Genomic DNA, 17,292 nt, shown 5'->3' with positions numbered 1-17,292 from the left:
ATGCATTGAAGTTTGCTATTAGGTATTTTTCGAAACAGCGGTGCAATGCTGAAATCAGCTGATTCCAGGTTTATACCGAACACCGAAGTAAACAAACAGAAGGCCACTTTCGTGAACTATAAATTTAGAATCCTGTCATGATCCGGATCCGGCAGTTTGGCAAAAATGTGAATCTGGATCCGATCCCGTTTAAGAAAGCTTGTCGGATACCTGTCCGGTTAGAATCCAAAATCCCGATTCTGTACATCTCTAATGCATATACGAACGAATGAAAATATTTAGCGGCATCAGCGACTGAGACTTTCTTCCCACTCTGATCGGATGATGGCAGCATAAGCCAGGGTTGTAACCAAGTCACATGGTTCCGAGTCACGAGTCAATCTTACTTTTGTGGTTTCGACTCGAGTCGAGTCGAGTCATTTTCAATTCATCACCGAGTCGAGTCCGAGTCCAAGTCACCGTTTAAAGGGTCAAGTCCGAGTCATAGTGTTATGACTCGAGTCCGAGTCCAAGTCACAGTATTGAAGTCATGTTCAACTTATGTTTTCAATCCTGCTTGAATGATATCGAATTCCTTGTTTCCCCAAACATGCTTATTTTGTACCTATCAAAGTCTTGGCACATGTTTATTTAGGCAGATAACGGACAGTTCCTGGCCTCATTTACCGATGCTACAGATAGACGAGACAGACCGCCAAATATCAAATATCTGTCTTGTCAGTCTGATACATCACAAATACGAGCATTCAGTTTTTATTACGAGCACATCGACGACCGCTCACAAATAGCTTATAGAGACTTAACGAATTCACGCCTACATACTATCTGATAGAGAACCAACGAATTCACGTCTAGATACCAGCTGGTAGATAATCAACAGATGCATGTTCATGTAGAGGTACAGTTTTGCTTTCACATTATCAGGTGGTTGACCAAAAAAAGGTCAACTTTCCTGCTCAGCTCCCGAAATAGTCGCCGGAGCGTTACTTTAGTGTTGATATACTGTATCGTAGTCGAATTTGCCCTACATTTACCAAAAATTCTCAAAAATGAGGAAAAAACCTCAAACAGGAGGCTACTTCTTAAAATTGTTAGATTTCATGAAAGAACTTAAATTTGGCTCAATTCTAACCAGTAGAAAGCAATGCTAAGAGAATATTTTTTGGATTAATTACAAATAGAGACTTTCGAATTTTACCGGCTACCTCATGATATTGTTAGATTTTGTAAAAATATGATTCAGAGCAACTTTGGCTCAATTCCAACTAGAAGAAGCGAAGTTATTAGAGTGGAATATTTTGGATATGAAAAAATAGTCGACTTATACTACTAGTATGTAATTATATTATATGAAAGAATTTCTCACGAAAAATACTCCATTAATTTTCAAATCCAAAATTTTCTCCTCTCATATCATTGATTCTACTTTTTAAAATTAAGCCAGATTCAGTGTTCTTTTTATGCAACATAACAGCTTTATCAAGTACAGCCACATAGTAGAATAAAAAAGAAGTTCTTTTTGATCAGCCCTATTGTACAAACATCACACAACATTAGCCATTCATTATTACTCACATGCACAATGCACATATCCCTAACCAAACGTCAAATGGGCGGAGGGTATTGTGGGTTTTCACCTGACAGCAGATCAAATCAATGAGTTACACTTCAAAAATACTAAAGTGGAAAGGAGAAGCGGCATGGCCTTGAAATAAATTCACATCCACTACATACACGTCCCACTCGTGGATTAGATGCAGGAATTTAAAAGCATTTTTGAACCACGCTGAAGAGCATTGGATAGCCTACTCATCCATTCTAGTCGCCCAAAAATGCAACGAATCATCGCCTTTAATTCTACAAATGAGCTTATCAGTCTCTTCCATGTACTTGACCATCTGAGTCATTTCATTGGCTCTAATTGCACTTTGCTTCGATTGTTTGCTTGTATAATTGAAAATTCTTGAGTACTTTGATTGCGGAGGATCTATTACCTCTTCATCACTGGATGATTTTGTACAAGGCATTGCAAGTTGCTACTATTTTAGTGCCAATGTCTTTTGTTTTTACGGCGGCATAGGCTATCTGATATCAGACGAGTGAAACGAAAGCAGTGGTGAAAAATAGCGATGTCGACAGAGTTCGTCAGATAGGTTGATCTAACCATTACGATTCGCAAATTTCTTCATCTTCAAGTCATATAAAATAAGCCGAGTCAATGACTTGGGTCGAGTCATGCGTAATCACTCGAGTACAAGTCAAGTCAATCCAAATATTGACTCGAGTCGAGTCATTTTACCACTTCAAGAAAATGACTCGAGTCAAGTCGAGTCACAAAAAAATCGTGACTCGAGTCTGACTCGAGTCGAGTCATATGACTCGAGTCATTACAACCCTGGCATAAGCATTGGCAGAGAGTGTAAAGTGGCGATATCCGATTTTAGTGCATGACGTCCGGGGATTTTGCGTTAGCGATTAGGGTTGGTCAAGGGCCAGATATGGGTTGACCCTTAAAACAACTATAGGCTAGGCGTAGCCAGGGGACGGAATTACACATCCCCATCCGGATATTGGACTTGGGCATTGCGGCATCACATGTTTCAACGGCGGATCCGTGACGTCAAGTCATTATCAAAAAGAATTTTTGCTCCTCCAAATTTTCACACGCCGTCCCAAATTTTCATCCTGGTCAAAAATAAGAACACTATTTAGCTTAATGTAATACAACCCAACTCGGCGTAAACTCAGTCCCTAAGAACTGCTAAGTCAATTCTAATCCTTCCTTGCGCGAACCTAGTTCCTGGTGCTTGATGGTAAAAAGACTACTCCAGGTCGTTTCGACACCCTCCTATCTTTTCGTCATATCGTAATTTTGTGATGTTTTGATTAGGTAAAACTGTTAATAAAATGAGCATGATCCACCCCAACTCTAACGCATCAAATGCGTAAATGTCCAACAAATTACTGCTCAAGAGATTCGGTGTCCTAAACATAAGATATATGCTGAAACTAGAAATTGCCAAGTTTATGTACCAGTTCCACTGCGGCCACTGCCCCGATAGCTTCATCATAATCATCATCATCATTGGTTTATTAGCAATTTTTATCAGTTGAATACACCACAAAATGCGATACAATGAAAAGATAGAAAGGTTTCGAAGCGACTTGGAGTAGCCTAGTCTATGGAATCAGACACCCACCTTGGCCTCCCTAGGCAATGTAAAGAGGAGGCATGCACACTGAATGGAAAGTAAAGAAGATAGTATAGAAAAAGAAAGCGACAAGAAATGGGGCGGCATGTCATGGAAAGCGAGATCGATAGGTCAGCCGTGGTCCGGTAATCTTCAGGATGGACTAGTATTTATTTGGTTGCCAGTGAACTCGGCCCTTTGTGAACTCGGCACAATTTATTTAGTAGTAATTATGCTTGTATTTCGACTTGAATGTAGACATATGCTCGTCGACTACCGGATGGCCGGCGGGATATTGCTCCACACATCAGGTCCGGCATATTTGACAGAGCGCTGATCTTTTCGATCGATCATATGATATTTCGACGACGTCGACGCGCGTGTGTTGTACTTGATCCCCTCACTCCTCGCTCCTGACAGTACTATACCGCGATATCGCAAAACTATGTTAAAAAATCGCCAAATATATTGTAAATTGACGAAATGCCAATATATATGGAGGACTTTACCAAAGTACATTGAGAAATGATGACATTGAGTCATCGCCGAAGTATAAATAATATGAAGTGGGACATCGCTGACATCGCCGACATCGCCGACATTGCCAATTTATAGTCACCCCGATGCCAATCAGCTGGGGCGTTCTCTCGCTAATGATTGGTGTCTGGCTGGACTCTGCCGCTGCAACTGGCAGTTTGCACGAAATAATTAATGTCGGCATCCTTATCAGTTCATGTCACACCCGTCGCCTCTTTACGTATTGCGCACCGCCCGTAACCTTGAATAAGATTCATCAATCAATTCCTTACCATTATTCACCAATTTCAGATTAGATTGTATCTTATTTGTTGCTAATCGCTATCTCAGTTGCAGTTGGGAAAGAGTATTCGTGCTTGTCGAAAGATTAGGTACAAAGTAAGACGTGACAATGTCTGAATCGAGTCAAGGTGGTAGTACCGAGGCACAAGAAATAGCTGAACCTGCGTTGCTAGTTGACTACATAACCAAGTAAGTCGAGATGTGAAGCAGTACCATAGATAATATTGATTTCATGCTAATGAGCCGGAATTTCTGATGTTTTTCAGGCTTGTACCGCTATTGCTTGAAGATGGAATCAATGTTCCTACAACGTTGAAGTCATCCTTTGAAGATCGAATCGTCAAAGAGTCGATAGCAAAGTTCTTGGGCGACTCGCAAGTCAGATCTTTGATGATTGAAAGAATCTCTCATAAAGGTAACTGGTACCAATTGAATATTCTTTTTGTGCAGTAGCAATATATACATGCATGATCCACCCTTTGCTTCAAACTGCATGAAAAATATGTGGAGTTTTCAAAAGCAAGATTGTTTGGATATTCATAATACTTCCCAAAAGCGTTATGCTGTGGCAACCCACAGATTTTTTACAAAGCTGTTTTAGTCAAGAGCTGCTTCCATACTGATCCAAAAAATAAATAGTATTAAGACTACACTACAAAAAAAAATTAGACAAGTTTGGTCTCAAATCGATTTTTTAGCAGAAAGTCTTAAAGACAAATTAGTCTTACCAAGTACTTTCTGTCTTAAAAGTAAGACCGGAATTGATCGAAAATAGTAGGGGTGCTTTGGGGGCATCCTTTGCAATGCTAGGGTCTGAGCGAAGGGGAAGCATGAGAGACCAGAATTTGCAGTGATGGGATGATACTGTACTAAGGAGTTTACAAGATATTCACTAGATATAGTTATCAAGGTACATGCCACTTACTACTCACATGTACTATTCAGATCAATATATATATGGTTGTCTGAGTCGAAAATAGCATTTATGGTGAGTGGGTGGTAAAATGAGACCAAATCATCCTCATTTCTTAAATTTGAGACCAAATTTGTCTAATTTTGAGACCAAATTTGTCAAATTTTTTTTTGTAGTGTACTGTGCACTGGAACCTCCCATTCAGTGGTCTGACTGTAGTATGCGTCTGTGCGATGGGAGGAGCTGACCGTTAGTCTACGATAGTATACGGCAAGTCTGTGGTCTACGGATAGACTCTTACAAAATGCTTAACTGGCAGTAGCTGACGCGAACGTCATGTGTAGTTCTTGACTGGTAGTTCAATAGACGACAACAACTGCCTTTTCCAGATATATTGTACAGATTGTTAGTAATTTAGGTAATTTAAGCAGTAAGTTGTAGCGTGCATGAGTCTCATATCCTGAGTCAATATACTATATGCGCTATGTTCTATACCAGCGATAAGTCACGAGATGTGACATTGTACCATAACAGATAGGAGAGAGAGGGAGCCAGAGCTGTTTGGAAGTAGCTTTCGATTGAAATTGCCAAGTTGAAAAAAATCTGACACTGGCCACAAAGCTATATTGCTGCTACTGCATTAAGAATGTTTGTCAACATTTAGTCGCTGATTCGATAACCTTACTGCTCCATCACATCTCCATCGTGAAATGATTTAAATTCAATAGACAGCGTCAAACATCTAATCATCAATGTATGATGCAATTCAGATGATTCCGAAGACTCCGAGGATCACGAGGCTACCTATAACATCTCTGTCGATGTGCACTACAGCAACGGGAAAGCTACAGGGTCAGGATTCCAGAACGTCGATTCTGAAGAGTCCGTTGTTATTAACGGTGCATTTATTCATTTAGACTCGCGTTGATAAAGAGAGGCATGGTCGTGGAAGCGGACAAGCCGATAGCGCAACAGATCCGCGCCATCACGCTGACCGAGGATTCCCCTTACGAGACTCTCCATTCGCTTGTAAGCTGTGCGGTCGCGCCTTTTTTCAAGTCCTACATCAGGGAGAGTGGAAAAATTGACAGGTAATCAACAAGATTGTAATGACTAGAGTCACGATTTTTTGGTGATTGACTTGCTTTGAGTCGTTTTCTTGAAATACGGAAAATGACTCCACTTGAGTCAGTGTGTGTAGTGTCTCGACTTGTACTCGAGTCATTGCGCATGACTCGACCAAGATGTATGAATCAACAGTCTGATGGCTAAGACTTGCATTTCGTTGCAACTTTGAAGAATTGTACAATGTACAGTTATCACATAATTGCTATTTCGTCTATCAGTGCTGGCACTTGAAAAATAGGGCCAGCTACAATTAAGAGTGAGGAAATTTGTATGTTATGAATGAGAGACTTTTGATAGGCCCTATCACCCAAGTAGAGTTGCAAATCAGTGGGTTGAACATGACCTGAACTCGGAAATTCACTTTCGACATGAGTCACTCGCACTGTGAAGTGACTAATTGACGTTGTACCTCATTTGGTAGAGTCTTGGAGTGGATTTCGGAAGTTGTTGCAGGTCATTGTCATTTCACCTCAATTGCCTGCTTGGTAAAGCAACCGCTGCTTGCCAGGCGCTTTTGAAACGGCACATCTTTTACAATGTTTAATGCGAAACTCGAGAACTTTTTATGCGGCTACTTCTTGAATGGAAATTCTTAATTTAAACATAATCATTTCATGTCAATGATGACTCCAAGTGTGTCCAACGCTGTACTACAGCTGTGTTTTGGAGCTTCGTGACTGTTAAGATTCCGAGAAATATTTTTTACGTGGTTCTATTGAAGTATCTGCCAGGCGAAGTCTTTGAAAAACCCATAACTCCATTTTGATTGTTTAGTTCCTTTTGAAGGATGGGACTATGCTTTTTTCTAGCCTCTATTATTTTACTGTCAAAAAAAGTGTTTCTATAAACAGTTTGAAGATGGCAAATGGTAAAAGAGACGAATGAAGAAAATTTGTTCGAAATTTCTGAATCGATGTAAAATTTTATGCTTTCAGTTATCTAATTATTGGACAAGCATCAAACTCCTTGCATTTTGCAATTGAGATGTAAAATTGTTATATATTAGAGATAAAAGTTGAGTCGGACCGGTGGTTTAAAACCACTGCTCTGGGCTATTTTCAAAATAATGATACACCGGCAATATTTATGCAGGGAGGGTGACAAAATGGCGCCGTCTGTGGAAAAGAAAATCGCCGAGCTGGAGATGGGCCTCCTGCATCTGCAGCAGAACATCGACATCCCGGAAATTTCGCTGGCCATCCACCCCACCGTGCTGTCCATGATCAAGTCCTGCCAGTCTCAAAATCGACGGGCCCGCGTCCAGGATTTTGGCGACAAAGTGGAAGATTCGACGTACTTGAATCAACTTCAAAACGGCGTTAACCGTTGGATCAGAGAGATTCAGAAGGTGCGTTGCGACGCGATTGTGTTCGAGAGCTACTTGACTTTGTAGTACGATCAACGGATCGCAAACCATCTGTATCTGCCTACTGGTGTGTGGTTCTGGTTCAAAGTGTTCATATATGAAATATTCATGAATGAGTAATGAGTGAGTAACTTGCTTTGTAGGGTATGACACTGTGTAAAATGTCGACACTGGCTCTTGAAAAATCTATTCGTGTTTATAAGACACTTGATCGTTTGCGGAATTGCAAAAAAATATTGGGCCCACATTAGCAACTCGCGTTGTCCAGAAAATTCGCGTTTGAATGTAGAGGTGCGGGTCTTGTACAAAAGTGATCATGTTGTGCAATTATATCCGTTTGCTTCACAATCACATACTTCCGAGTAAAATTTACGTTACGGTATCCGTTTTCATTTCCATCATTTCCACCCAACATTAGTGGGCAAAATGGACAACACGAATCACTGGTTCGAGATGGATTTGAATCCTTTTTGATTACAACATATCAAGTCGTGTCGTTTTGAAAATTGAATGACATAATTCCAAGTGAATCGGCGTCTCACGACTAGCAATGTTAACTAACTTTTGCGAAGCAATCCACTGAAACTTGAAGCAACGGCTCATATACACATACACAATGCAATTACATGTACGCAGCACATGCTCATTCCGAGACGCCACTATTTTGAGTTACCCACTCCAGGGTTGTAACCAAGTCGCAAGGCTCAGAGTCAGAAGTCAATCTCACTTTTATAGTTTTGACTCGAGTCAAGTCGAGTCATTTTCAATTCACGACCTAGTTCAAGTCAGCGAGCAGAGGGTCAAGTCCGAGTCATGGTATTATGACTCGAGTCTGAGTCCAAGTCATTGTATTGACTGCTCAGTTTCCAGTTAAAGTCTTGTTAAACCACTATTTATAACTTTGTTTGGTGATATCGAATGGTTCGCATTTATAATATACTAATTTTCCTCACTTTTAGCAGTTTCTGGTCGCATTTTCAAGTACCAGTACCAATAGACAAAATCCCAATAGTTACTTTATTATTATTCGAAATTACACTGAAATGTCGGTCTTGGTCGTCTGGGTCTCGGGTCATATGACTTGGGTCAAGTCGAGTCATCAGAAAATTGTGACTCGAGTCGAGTCATGACTTGAGTCATTACAACCCTGACCCGCTCGTACGGTACTTGTTTCGGTTCTTAGAGGAACATTAAATATAGAGATTCGATCTCTGTTTGTATACGTTTCGTTCGATATGAATTGGCTGTGATATTCCCCATTTCGACTAACCAGTAGCCAGCTTGCCGCAACTAAGTTACCTGTGTCTTGAAAACAGGTGACGAAGTTAGACCGTGACCCGTCTTCCGGGACCGCTCTGCAAGAGATCAACTTTTGGCTGAACCTGGAACGCGCCCTGTTGCGCATTCAAGACATCCGGGAATCACCCGAGGTCACCATGACGTTGGAAATTCTCAAGCACGGAAAGCGATTTCACGCGACTGTCAGCTTTGATACCGACACCGGTAAGAAATATTCGACGTGGTAATTGCAAGCTGTGTGCCGAGAGGCGAGCATAGATAAGGATTTGAGAAAAATTTGGAGGTTTTGGTCATAGAACTAGGTATAGGAAGCTCTTTATTTTTGTCCTTGATGTTTTTGCGGCATATAAACTCGTCAGATATGTATGGACTTTCAATAATTTTTCACCTCTATTTGCATTCATCCTTGGACACGGATTTCGTGAAAAAATTCAACTTTCATGTGACTTGAATAAATTGGAGTTATTGCAGGATTCGAACTTGGACACATTCGGGTTAAAATATGGATTTAGATTAATGCGTTTGGGTTTGAATCTTCAATCTAAAGTCCTGTTTTGAACCGCAGGCTTGAAGCAGGCCCTTGCCAAAGTCAACGACTACAACCCGTTGATGAAAGACTTTCCCCTGAACGACCTGTTGTCCGCTACCGAATTGGAAAGAATTCGCAGTGTAAGTGACGGACGTGCTCCGTTCTACAAATTCTGCAAATAACAGCCTTGTTTTATTGCAGGCCCTGACTGCGATTTTCTCTCACATGCGTAAGATACGTAGCTGTCAGCAGTATCCGATACAGCGGGCCTTGCGGCTTATCGAGGCTATTTCAAGGGACTTGATGGGACAAATGTTGAAGGTATGTGTGTATTTTATTTTATTTAGGTTATCGAGCTTGGTCAGCTGCTTATAATTTGCTGTGCCAAGAACGACCTAATCCATGTCTGCAGTCTATGGTCATTGTGCTACAGACATGGTTGTACTGCCATGCCGCGACTCTCTTGGTTGAGCTTGTGAATGAAATCGAGTAGCCTAATATACTTAGTCTCAAATTCGTTCAACATATTTCAGTCTTGTTGCAAAATTTAATCTTGGCATCAGCTATTACCGCGAATTATTAGTCGTACAGTGTTAGTCGTATTGGTGCCCTTGTTTTGTGAAAATGATCCTGATGCTACCACCAATCGATTGTCGTTCCAAGCGGCGTGCATGGTTTTCTAGGTGCTGGGCACAAGACGATTGATGCATATCTCGCACGACGAGTTTGAGAAGGTGATCACTTTCGCTTTTGAAGTGTTTACGACCTGGGACGAAGAGTATGAGAAAGTCCAGGTGGGTGTCCCGGGGTGACCGGTACCGTCGTCGATTACGTAGAGTTGAAACGTTGTTACGCAAGGGCTTGATGAGGGACATTGTGAAGAAGAAGAGAGACGAGAACCTGAAGATGGTTTGGAGAATCACGCCGGCCCACAAGAAGTTGCAGTCCAGGTGCGAACCGATTTCTGAATTAACATATTACACATTTCGTTGCGCCAATAGCAAGCAGACTATGAAGATAAATTAAGATCCTGGTAGCTTTCATGCCTTGCTGGATGTCCACCATTTTTATTCAATAAAGTATTATACAAATAGTAGCTGACTTTTAGTGCTTGGTCGCCCAGATGCTCGATATGCATTCAGTGGCATTTACTAGCGTATGTAAACGGTGGTGTGGGAAAGTCTTTCCTGTTATGGAGTTTGTCATCTCGAGACTGAAGGATAAATCATTGTGTTGTTTGTGGTATTCGCGGTATATTTCGACTACAGTGGTCATGGTCATTTACACCCTGCCGAATCTTTATATTTTAAATTTTTGTGTCGTCAGAATTCGAAATGCTTACCAGTCGCATTCTGCAAGCAGACGAACCAGCAGCGATAATCCTCTTGTTTGTCGTCATTTAGACTGGAGGCGATGAGAAAGTTCCGTAGACAACACGAGCAGCTCCGTAACGTGATCATTCGCGTTCTGAGACCTACAGTTCAGCAACAACAGGCTGCCACGCCCGAGGAGGAGGAAGCGGACGGCAAAGGGGTGGGTGTTAAAATTACGTTTTGCTTTTCGCAATCGTGCTTTCGTATGCGAAAAGAAATTCTCTTCTCCAACCCTTGGATTTGTGGCCGATATGGAGATTTTGCGAGTGATCATGTTTTTGAGTAGATTGAATTGAATTTTTCAAATCCCAAATAAGGCGTATCAATCCAGGTCTAAAACTTCTCCTGTGTTGCCCGTCCGTCTCTTCAGCTTTATCATATCATTTTGTACTTAAACTTGGGTAGTTTTGACACGTCTTGAAAATTGACACTTCTACTTATAATTGAGAAGAAGTTTACAGCCTCTGGCGAATTCTACTTGTGTTCTACTTGAAAACACAATTTTCTTCCGTGTTTCCTATTTCTGTGACACGAGAAAATTGCTGATTCAGCCCAACGCCGTAGTCTTGGAAGCCGCTGACGCCAACGCCATCGAAGAGGTGAACCTGGCTTACGAGAACGTCAAAGAAGTCGACGGTCTCGACGTCGGCAAGGAAGGCACCGACGCCTGGGAAGCGGCTATCAAACGCTACGATGAGCGTATCGACCGCGTGGAGACTCGCATCACTGCGAGACTCCGCGACCAGCTGGGGACCGCGAAGAACGCCAACGAAATGTTCCGGATATTCTCTAGGTACAGACCTCAGACTCGTGCAAACTACTGGGTTTGCAAAATACGTAACTGCTCGCTTTCAAAAACTCGCACTCGCAATTAAAACTAGATCTAACGACCTTGAATAAAACACAACTAACTAGACTCAATTCTGAGGCAACTCGTTGATTTTCATTTGATCGGAATTGAACAGGTATTTTAAAAAGACGAGATTTCAAGTTTGAAATGAGAGCCCTAAAAACTCCGAATCCCACCCCCTGGCTATCCAGTATCAATAGCGAGGACTCTTGAAGTAGAAATGGCTGCAAGAACACTGGTATTACGATTCACGTCGAACGGTGACACATGTTTTCTAGTTCCGCAGCCAAGTTTTTTTTTTCGAACCGCAACTTGAACTACTCGCTGTTGAAAATCTCTTGGTAGAACTAGAACTACTTGCAGAAACGAGATTGGTAGTTAGTACAAGTCTGAGAGACGTCTGTCATCCGCCGTTGCGATATCTCACGGCTTCTCTTTTCCAGATTCAACGCGCTGTTCGTTCGCCCGCATATCCGCGGAGCCATCAGAGAGTATCAGACGCAGCTTATTCAGAGAGTAAGATTTTGCTTTTGTGATGTCACATCAACTGGTGTAATTATGCAGTAGAGGTTGACACGGGCTCCGATCTGGTTGTGGACTCGGTGACACTTGGAGATTTCGTCCCTTGTGAATAGTACAGAATCTGACACTGTTCCCACACTCACTTCTAAATGCGACTCCAGTTTCGTGGACTAATTTTTTTTCTTTTTCGCAAGCAATATGGGATATATTTCCACCTAATTAACAATCAGCATAAATGAAAGCGTTGTTATAGAATTTTGTACTATCCGGAAGGTGTTTTGGCATGACATTGCTCGATGTAATAGAGATTAAAGCATTGTACGTAATTTTTTGTTGTGTTATCACCACAATGTCAATTTAAGGTGAAAGATGATATCGAATCGCTGCACGAGAAGTTCAAGGTTCAGTACGGTTCCAGCAAGTGTGCGAAGATGTCTCGCGGATTGGATTTACCGCCAGTGTCCGGTTCCATCATCTGGGCCAGGCAGATCGAAAGGCAGCTCTCGGCGTACATGCACCGTGTTGAGGACGTACTCGGAAAAGGTACCGGTTCTTTATATACTCTACCTGTTTTATTGCTCTGTATTCATGCTAGACATGCTTGGCTCGCATTTAATGAGTCGTCTTATACAAAGGTGATCAAAGTGGTCACTATTAATACATGTAATCAATTAAAAGTAGTAGAGCTTTGAAAGACCTGTCAAAATTACGACAGAAACTGACCAATGAAACTACGAATACGCGCATATTTTGAATATATCAGTTAGGCTACTATGGTTTTTATGACAATTTCACTCGTCACTTGACCCAAAATTACTTGCTACTTTTCAAAATTGAAAGTGTAGAAGTGAAAATAGTCTGAAAGCATAACCACTAGAGAAGTACAGGAGGTAGGCAAAATGTACTCTAAACTTTGTTATTGAGCCACTGTAGTCTTGTCAAGTCCGAATTGTCTCTTTCAGGATGGGAAAATCACATGGAGGGACAGAAACTGAAGTCTGACGGCGATCAGTTCAGGACTAAGCTGGACACCAAGCCGCTGTTTGATGATTGGTCACGGAGGGTGAGTGATTTGGATCATGTACGGTCAATTACTAGCTCGGAATAATATTGAGAAACCCTGGTTGGCATGAAAATTTGTTAATGTGGTTTTTGAAAGGTAATTGTCGTTTGTCATGAAATTAAGGCAAATCTTTGTCCGGATTTTGTTATGTACTTGAAAAAGTCGCGTGTGACAATTCAGAAACTTATGTGGTTGTGATAAAGGAAATCTGTCCTTTCTAAACAACCGTCCGTCAGGCGAAATTTGAAACGTTCAAACCAAGTGACTTTAAAATTTAGCTCACCGGGGCTTTTACGCACTGCTTTTGAATTTATTGTTACTCGACTTGACAGCTTTTTTCCTTTCTGTATTGAAAGTGTCACTCTCAATCCTTAAAATCTTTTCGCCAGGTGACACAAAGGAATCTCGGAGTAATCGGGCAGATTTTTGCTATCGAACCGACCCGTAGCAGTCGTCGTCTGCCGGGTGGCGAGGCTCTGAAAGTGCTCCGGCTGAAAGTCAACTTCCAGGTCTGGTTTTTCACCTGCCCTCTTCTTCCGACTGGTTTTCGAATCTGGTCGATGTTTCATTTCAGACGGAAATCATATCTCTGTCCAAGGAAGTGAGGAATCTGAAATGGCTTGGATTTCGCGTCCCGTTGGCTATCGTGAACAAAGCTCACCAGGTTGGTAATGACACTGACGAGTACCGATTGCGATGATTTTAGGTAGTAAGAGTCTGTTTATTCAGGCATTAAGACATCTTACCAAAAGGATTTATCATTACCCCCCATAGCAGCCCAGGAAACTCTATTAACTTCATTGCATTGTTGCAAGCTAGCATGAGGCTGTGCTTGTGCATGTGCATGTATATAGAAACGACATTTTTGTATAGATATCAATCCATTCGATTACCAAATTTGAAAATACTTTAACTGTGTAACTGCCATTATTTTCATGTTCGTTGTGCGAAGTTCGAATTTGAACTTCGCAATTGATTAACTGTATTTGAGTGGTACTTGGACAGAATCTTACTAGGGACAGAATCTTACTAGATGCGGAACGGAATATGTCAGGTTCTCTCATTTTCCCCAGCCTAAGTAATGACAGCGTTAGTCGCCTTTTCAGATCGACGATACCGAGCCATTCACTGACCTTTTGCGACATGGTGATCCGGGATCTTATATTCTCATTTGGTAATAATTACCGCTGCTCATGGGATTCAGAGATGCATTGCTTTCAACAGGCGAATCAGCTCTACCCGTTTGCGATATCGCTGATGGAATCCGTGAGGACGTACCAGAGCGTGCTGCAAAAGATTGACGAACGTCCGCCGGTTTCGACTTTGATGGCGTCTTTGCGGAGAGAACTGCAAGCTATCATATCCGAAGGTTTGCTAACCCTTGGATTTTAGGGGCTTGAAATGATGTCATGCTTTAAAAGGATCGAGGCTGCTTTTCATGGTCGTTCTGAAGTACCAATTCTACTTGAAGCTACTGCCACTTGTAATTGAGTAGAATTTTTTCTTTTACTTCTGCTTCTACTTGAATAGCGACAGGTCTTCTTTTTCATGCATCCTTTGGTAGAAAATATATCTGTTTGACCGCAGCGCATGCATTGCTAGATACATTTTCGAACCCGATATTACTTACCAGGGATACAGCTGGTGTGGGAATCCTACAAGCTAGACCCGTTCGTACAAAAGTTTGCCGACTCCGTGTTCGGATTCCAAGAGAAAATCGATGACCTGATCGCGATCGACGATCGCATCTCGGCCGAAGTCCTCAGCCTCGAGACTTGCAACTTTAACCACCAAGTCTTCGGCGAGATCATAGGTGGGCGCTGTGGATTAATGGTAATGATGCGGCCAGTGAATTTGTGAACATGGTCTGCTTTTTCAGGCCGCATTCAAAAGTACGTCGACGATCTCAACCTGCATTCGTACTCCAATTTGACGTTCTGGGTGAAGAGGTTGGATGAAAAAGTGGAAGAGAAGCTGGCGGCTAGACTAGAGGCTGGGCTGCAAGCCTGGAATCAGGTCATTGGCTGTGCTTTATTTTAATTTTGTATGTAAAATACAGTCGCTTTCATCTCAGCATCCGTTGCAACAATGCCGTTATTATAACTCGAATTCCTCTATACAGAGTTATCAACACACTAAAACACTCTTGATAAGAGGCAGAGGAATACAAAAAGTCTTCGATGTGTGATAAATGTAATGTTGCAGTGGATGATGTGATGAAGGCAATATTCAAGTTCTGTATCACGAACCAGCTATTGATGTATACAGTTTTCTACCGTGCGAAATTGAGCGGATTTAACATTTTCAAACCAGTTCTGGATTTCGAGAACCAGCACCAACAATTTTATGAAGGGTGATTAATCCTTCGTCAACCGGAACGTTAGGAACCAACCAATGGAGTATGTAAATTTACACCCGAAAACACCTACACAATCATATTAGTGTGTACCTAGCTATCTGTATAACGGTACAGACAATATGATCCATATAGAGGAATATTCGATTAGATATTATCTCTGTTGGAAAAGTCACAATGTTACGAGTATGTCTTGCTGCACAGGCGCTGGTAGGCAAGAAAGAGAGTAAGAGAGAAGAGTCTGTGTCTGAAGACGGAGCCGGTGACGGGAGTGGAAAAGTGGTGGCAAAGCTGAGCGGCGATCCGAAAATTGCAAAGCTGTTGTTCGAGCTCCGGGTCATGAACCAAGTGATTTACATGCATCCGAAAATCAACAACCTCAGAACGGTGAGTTGTGCCAGCACCCGAGTGTCCGTATCTGCGTCTCTATGGCCTGACCCGTTTTAGTCAAACTGTTCTGTTGCCAACCTCTCTATCTATCAACTAAAAGGCCTAATTTGAGAAAATCTTACACTAGCCCTAACTTAACCCGTTGTTGCTTAGCTTAACTACAATTCAAGCTAAACTCCATAACCCAAACCTAGCTCATATCCCCCTATCCTAATAGTGACATAAGCTAACCCGACCCCTAACATCAAACCCTATGAAATATGACCATGTCCCTTACCCTAGCATAAATAACTTGACATTTGTAGTGCCTCGCCTAACTTCAATACCTCACTATTTTGCCCGTATGCCACATTTGTGTAAATCGCAGTAAATTTCGCCTTCTTGTCACATGCAGGAATTGATCAACGAACTGCAAGAGTGGTGTGATGTCATTCAGAGGCTTCCGCGGATTTTGAGCAGCCGATATCAGGTTTGCAATCGATATACCGATGTTGTTGTGCACCATATTCATTCGCGGTGTCTCACTAGGTCGGACTGGACGCTGGCCTGACCGACGTGGATATGTACTACAGAAAATGCTTGATGAAGACGCCTTCCGGCACCGTCACCTTGCAGAAATGCTACGACGCCATCGAAGCTCTTCACGCTGATGTAAGTATTTTGTTTCAACGGTTGTGGTAAATTCCACGATCAGTTTGCGTGCATAGGTGGTCAAAGTTTTTATCGATGGTGGCCAAGTTGAACCAAAAGTACCATATCAAATTTTTACCAGAGTGAATGAAGGTGGTGCAAGTAATGAATTTCAATGAAGTAAGCAAAACCAACTGGAGTGCTCAGAGAATGTAGAAGTACTTTATTACTGAAGGCCTCTGATCTTGCGATATCAGCGATGCGCAGAGGACAGTTGTGATGATACACGAGTGCAAGTATCAGTGGTGGCATATATTTCTACTAATAACGATTTGCAAGACATGTTGAACCTGCGAGCAGGGGGGATAGCTCCCGAAATCGCCTGTGTTTACACGGGCACCACTGGTTATAGTTGCATCATGTTTCAGTAATACAGAGGCTGTGTTGCAAGATTTGATGTGCAAGTTTTTCTTGTAAAAGTGGTACAAATTTGTCCAGGCTTCAAACATTGCTGAAGTGGAAGTTCAAGTAGTGAAAAATCGTAACGAGTGCACATTAGGACTGTTGAAAAATAGCTTTTTTTTCTGGATTCCAGCCATTCAGTCATTAAATTGTCAGGTTACCCAAAAAAAACGCCGCACACCAAATTTGGTTCAATTCTAACAAGTATAGGGCTCCGCAGATCCAATTAAAATTTTTAATTCGAACAGGAAAATTGAAAAAAAAAATTTCAAATTTTTCTGCCAACCCCATGAAATTGTTGAGCTGTCTTCAGAGACGATGCAAACCAAATTTGGCTCAATTCCAACTAGTAGAAGCGGAGTTATTGGATTTTTCGTTGATATTCTTCGGATTATCCTTGA

General features: G+C 41.8%; 1 protein-coding gene across 2 annotated transcripts in view; it reads left to right on the top strand.

The window, feature by feature from the left end:
* Window positions 1-3,996: 3,996 nt before the first annotated feature.
* LOC145447167 (cytoplasmic dynein 1 heavy chain 1-like) overlaps window positions 3,997-17,292 on the top strand; it is a 58,804-nt gene continuing 45,508 nt past the window's right edge. For both annotated transcript variants that reach the window (XM_080325581.1, XM_080325580.1), the window contains exons 1-23: window positions 3,997-4,199; window positions 4,277-4,425; window positions 5,694-5,775; window positions 5,841-6,014; window positions 7,144-7,399; window positions 8,734-8,920; window positions 9,282-9,385; window positions 9,447-9,566; window positions 9,929-10,039; window positions 10,104-10,195; window positions 10,649-10,778; window positions 11,170-11,411; window positions 11,912-11,984; window positions 12,353-12,533; window positions 12,953-13,053; window positions 13,443-13,562; window positions 13,628-13,717; window positions 14,278-14,422; window positions 14,687-14,866; window positions 14,933-15,069; window positions 15,614-15,796; window positions 16,194-16,268; window positions 16,328-16,450. In XM_080325581.1, coding sequence (XP_080181707.1) covers window positions 4,120-4,199; window positions 4,277-4,425; window positions 5,694-5,775; window positions 5,841-6,014; window positions 7,144-7,399; window positions 8,734-8,920; window positions 9,282-9,385; window positions 9,447-9,566; window positions 9,929-10,039; window positions 10,104-10,195; window positions 10,649-10,778; window positions 11,170-11,411; window positions 11,912-11,984; window positions 12,353-12,533; window positions 12,953-13,053; window positions 13,443-13,562; window positions 13,628-13,717; window positions 14,278-14,422; window positions 14,687-14,866; window positions 14,933-15,069; window positions 15,614-15,796; window positions 16,194-16,268; window positions 16,328-16,450 — 3,135 coding nt within the window. In that variant the 5' untranslated portion in view covers window positions 3,997-4,119. The remainder of the gene's footprint in view (window positions 4,200-4,276; window positions 4,426-5,693; window positions 5,776-5,840; window positions 6,015-7,143; window positions 7,400-8,733; window positions 8,921-9,281; window positions 9,386-9,446; window positions 9,567-9,928; window positions 10,040-10,103; window positions 10,196-10,648; window positions 10,779-11,169; window positions 11,412-11,911; window positions 11,985-12,352; window positions 12,534-12,952; window positions 13,054-13,442; window positions 13,563-13,627; window positions 13,718-14,277; window positions 14,423-14,686; window positions 14,867-14,932; window positions 15,070-15,613; window positions 15,797-16,193; window positions 16,269-16,327; window positions 16,451-17,292) is intronic.

The sequence above is a fragment of the Botryllus schlosseri genome, chromosome 9 (genome assembly GCF_051294905.1).
Source record: "Botryllus schlosseri isolate E-star chromosome 9, Bs_hap1, whole genome shotgun sequence".
Classification (NCBI taxonomy): Eukaryota; Metazoa; Chordata; class Ascidiacea; order Stolidobranchia; family Styelidae; genus Botryllus; species Botryllus schlosseri.
The sequence above is the reverse complement of the archived record's forward strand: the minus strand, read 5'-3'. Positions and strand labels throughout refer to the sequence as shown.